This window comes from Pezoporus wallicus, unplaced genomic scaffold, assembly GCF_028554395.1.
Source record: "Pezoporus wallicus isolate ANWC-B61680 ecotype Strahan unplaced genomic scaffold, APGP_CSIRO_Pwel_v1 scaffold_7392, whole genome shotgun sequence".
In the NCBI taxonomy this organism is placed as follows: domain Eukaryota; kingdom Metazoa; phylum Chordata; class Aves; order Psittaciformes; family Psittacidae; genus Pezoporus; species Pezoporus wallicus.
In genome coordinates this window covers 3,314,295-3,317,820 of record NW_026639923.1, presented here as the reverse complement: position 1 = coordinate 3,317,820, position 3,526 = coordinate 3,314,295, and the positions used below count along the sequence as shown (strand labels likewise).

The 3,526-nt window shown below is 43.1% G+C and overlaps 1 protein-coding gene across 2 annotated transcripts; it reads left to right on the top strand.

The window, feature by feature from the left end:
* Positions 1-376: 376 nt before the first annotated feature.
* FOXL3 (forkhead box L3) lies at positions 377-2,791 on the top strand. Of its 2 annotated transcripts, none has more exons than XM_057416906.1 (3): positions 377-559; positions 1,414-1,480; positions 1,827-2,791. In XM_057416906.1, exons 1-3 carry the CDS (start codon positions 453-455, stop codon positions 2,307-2,309), a joined length of 657 nt encoding a protein of 218 aa, XP_057272889.1. In that variant the 5' UTR covers positions 377-452; the 3' UTR covers positions 2,310-2,791. The 2 variants fall into 2 exon arrangements, with proteins under 2 accessions (XP_057272889.1, XP_057272888.1); XM_057416905.1 differs by having other exon boundaries at positions 1,312-1,480.
* Positions 2,792-3,526: the final 735 nt, after the last annotated feature.

The window sequence follows — 3,526 nt, the reverse complement described above, 5'->3', positions numbered from 1 at the left end:
TTGTGGATGTGGCTGGGGGGGGGGGGGGGTGTACGGGGGGAGCGCCGGCCCCTCTCTAGCCTGGACCACCCAGCGAGCTGAGCAGAGCTACTGGCAGCACACACTCCGGTTCAAAGGTTCACCCCCAATTCACCAGCTCCATCAGTCACCAGCCGCCTGGCTCAGCCACCCCATTGGAGGCAACAGCAATAATAATAATAACAACAATTCCCCCCCCCCCCCAAAAAAAAATAATATCCTAACAGACAGGCTGTCTGGGGCGCGAGAATTGCAAAAACAATCCCCACCCCATCACAGAGAGTGTGTGTGCACAGAGGAGAGGGAGTGTGAGGAGGGGGGAGAGAGGGTATGAGACAGACAGAGGGGAGGGAAGAAGGGAGGAGGGAGTCCAAGCTCTGAGAAACATCACTCCATCTCTCTCACTCCACAGGAGCTGAGCAAGGAGCAGGACAATGTTTGACAACACGCAGTACCCCTATAACTGCTTTAATTATGATGGGGATGATTATCCTACCTGTAGTTCTGATGAAGAGAAAAAATTCACCAGACCAGCATACAGGTAAGATGAAGTTTTTCCAAATCCCCTCATTTCTGGGGTGGTTTCTGAGCTCTGGGGTGGTGGGATTATAGATTTTGGGGGACTGTGGGACCTCTCCCCAGGTGTGTGCAGTGGTCTGATTTCCCCCCTTCTCTGTGTTTGAAGTGTCCATGATTTGTTTTCTCCCGTGTGGGGTCACAGCAACTCTGGCATGCTGTTGAGTCAGCAGATCTCAGATGGTGTCCTCCAACCTCCAGGAGCCCCAGGAGAAGGGGAAATAAATATGCAATGTGCCAGTGGGTGAATTGGATGCAGATAATCCCCATCACGGTGGGAAGAGGTGCAGTGTAGATGTTCACAGGGAACCTAAGGTCCTTTACACCAGCAGGCAAGGTCTCCAGTGACACTGTCTCTGAGCCTGGACTGTCTCGCTGCAGCTTTCCAGCTCAGAGAAACTTTTCTGATGGAGTTTGAGAGGTGGATGATTTTTCTGTAATCCTCCTGTATCTAAGCCCTCTGCACTGAGTGCCAGAGCAAAGAGCCTGGCTGGGAGTCAATCACCTGGAAGTAACGCCTGTGTATCACCCTGGAGGCTCGGGGCTAAGAGGCAGTGACCATGCTCGGGACTTATCCCTGGGATGTCTCATGTCAGGGTGCAGATCCACTGGGAGAACTTTTGGAAGCAGGATATAGGCACACATGTGCCCATGTGGTCCTAAAGACTGAGTACGTGAGTAAGGTGACGGTGTAACAGCAAGTTTTCCTTTTTTCAGCTACATTGCCTTAATTGCAATGGCCATCCAGCAAAGTCCTTCCAATAAAGTCACCCTCTCTGGCATTTATGACTTTATAATGAAGAAATTTCCTTACTACAGATCAAATCAAAGAGCCTGGCAGAACTCCATCCGACATAACTTGTCACTTAACAGTTGTTTTGTAAAGGTAAGATCAGTAACTGTATATTTACATACACACTGTGCATGGCTAAAAAAATATATGCAGGGATAATCTTTTCACTAGGAAAGAAGGAAAACAAACAGCTGAGCTTCAAATCACTTAAAATGTCTCTGAGTTGTCAATTGTGAAAAGTATATCTTTGTCTGGTGTGTGCTAACAGATAACAAATTGAAGAGGATGGAGTTTACATCCTATTCATACAATGAAAGAGAATAGGCTTAAAAGTCTTGTCATATGTGTTTACACCATTCTTGAATGTAAATGAATGCAGATGTGAAGCAGCAGCATCTGTAACACATACAAATACTGAACTGCCTTTAAATAAATACAGGTTCCCAGAACAGAAGGGAATGAGAAGGGGAAAGGAAACTATTGGAGCTTTGCAACAGGATGTGAATCCATGCTGGATCTCTTTGAAAATGGGAATTACAGGAGAAGACGGAGGAGGAGGAACGTGAAAAGGGAACATAAGGAGCAGAGACCAAGCAGGGGGAAAAGTCCTTCATCCTCCGATATGTCTTCTATGGACTCTGCTTTAAACAACATTTCCTCTTCTGAAAGTAAGCACGGAAGAATTGAACCAGGCCCAAGACTGCTGGAGCCTCGTGGGTTTGTTCCAAACAGCATGACCAACAGGCAAAGCCTAAGCAATTCCTCCTTGGCAAAATCGGATTCTGAAATTAAATTCAGCATTGATTACATCCTTTCAGCCCCCGACCCTTTGCCTGTCCTGCGATCTCAATATAATATGCAAGAAAATAAATATCATCTACTGGAGGCTCAACAAATTAATCTCCAGTTCTGGACAATGTGATATTATTTATTCATGGCAAAAAAGTCTGAGTTGCAGTGTATTCAGCAGCCTCATGTCACTGAAAACCAGCTGCCTGCCTCCTCGTTGTCTTCACAAGCAGTTCTCAGAAAGGGTTACTGATTCACCACTGATGCTCTGTCTGTAACCAAAGAACTTTGCTAAGATTAGAGCATAAATAACAGTTACCAATGTCAGTTTTCATTATGCTGAAATTCATGAAATTCTAGCTTTGGTTTCTAAATCGTCGTGGGCACCATTTAACACCACAAAGAATTTCCTTTCTCAAGCAGAATCTGACAGAAAAAAGACTTGCTTATCACCCATTGCTTTATTAAAGACAAAGTGAATTTGATTCCACTTTCACTAGTGGAAATTAGGATTAATTCCACTGAAGTATATAGATCAGGACTTAAGCTGATCTAAGTGTAATTCTGTCAACTTACACTGGCTGAGAATGTAAAGGGGGGTGACTTCACTTTCTTAAAAGGAGTCACAGAATATCACTCTCTCTTACCTTAGTTTTTATTTTAACATCTTGTTTTAAACTGTTTTCAGCTTTCACTCATCCTTAATGAGAAAACACAGTTATTAATAAGTGTTTAAAGTATATTTTTGTTGATATTCAGGCCAGAGTTGTTTAAATAGTTGAAGTGAAATTGTATTCAAAATAATGTCAAGAAAGCTAATTGCAAGGCTGTTGAAGTTTGGTACACTTTGATGGGTAATGTGACAGAGGCATAGGGCCTCTTAATGCCTTGGATTTAAAAAAATAAACAAACTTCTCCCTTTATACTATCAGAAAGATTCCTGAGATGCTGTAGGAAAGTCCTTGAACATATTTCATTTGGCAAGTGTGAAGGGAGACGTGGCTTTGCAAGAAGCTGTATACAGCATTGACCAAAGCTAGAATTCCACCTACCTGCTTTGAGACAAGTTGTATATTTCTATTAAACAGATTTATATTGATCCTTCTTGCAAGCAATTAGCAAAGTGGTACTTGATAGAGTTTCAGCAAAGCTAGTGAGATTTATAATTTGCAGATTGCAATATTAGGTCATGAGCTCCATTTCTAAAGAAAGCCGTTTCATTAACGTTTACATGAGGTGGGATATTTCAGAACAGAACCTGATGGACAATGATGAACTGTAATGAGCGTTGAAGAGCTTGCTTTTATACAACTTGTCCACGATGAATTGCTTTCCAGTACCTAATGGCAG

Bases quoted from the DNA above. Each gene is read 5' to 3' on its own strand.
- FOXL3 (XM_057416905.1), top strand. From the start codon at position 453: ATGTTTGACAACACGCAGTACCCCTATAACTGCTTTAATTATGATGGG. The intron at 560-1,311 runs GTAAGATGAAGT...TCCTTTTTTCAG, and splicing joins TTCACCAGACCAGCATACAG to CTACATTGCCTTAATTGCAA. The intron at 1,481-1,826 runs GTAAGATCAGTA...AAATAAATACAG, and splicing joins TTAACAGTTGTTTTGTAAAG to GTTCCCAGAACAGAAGGGAA.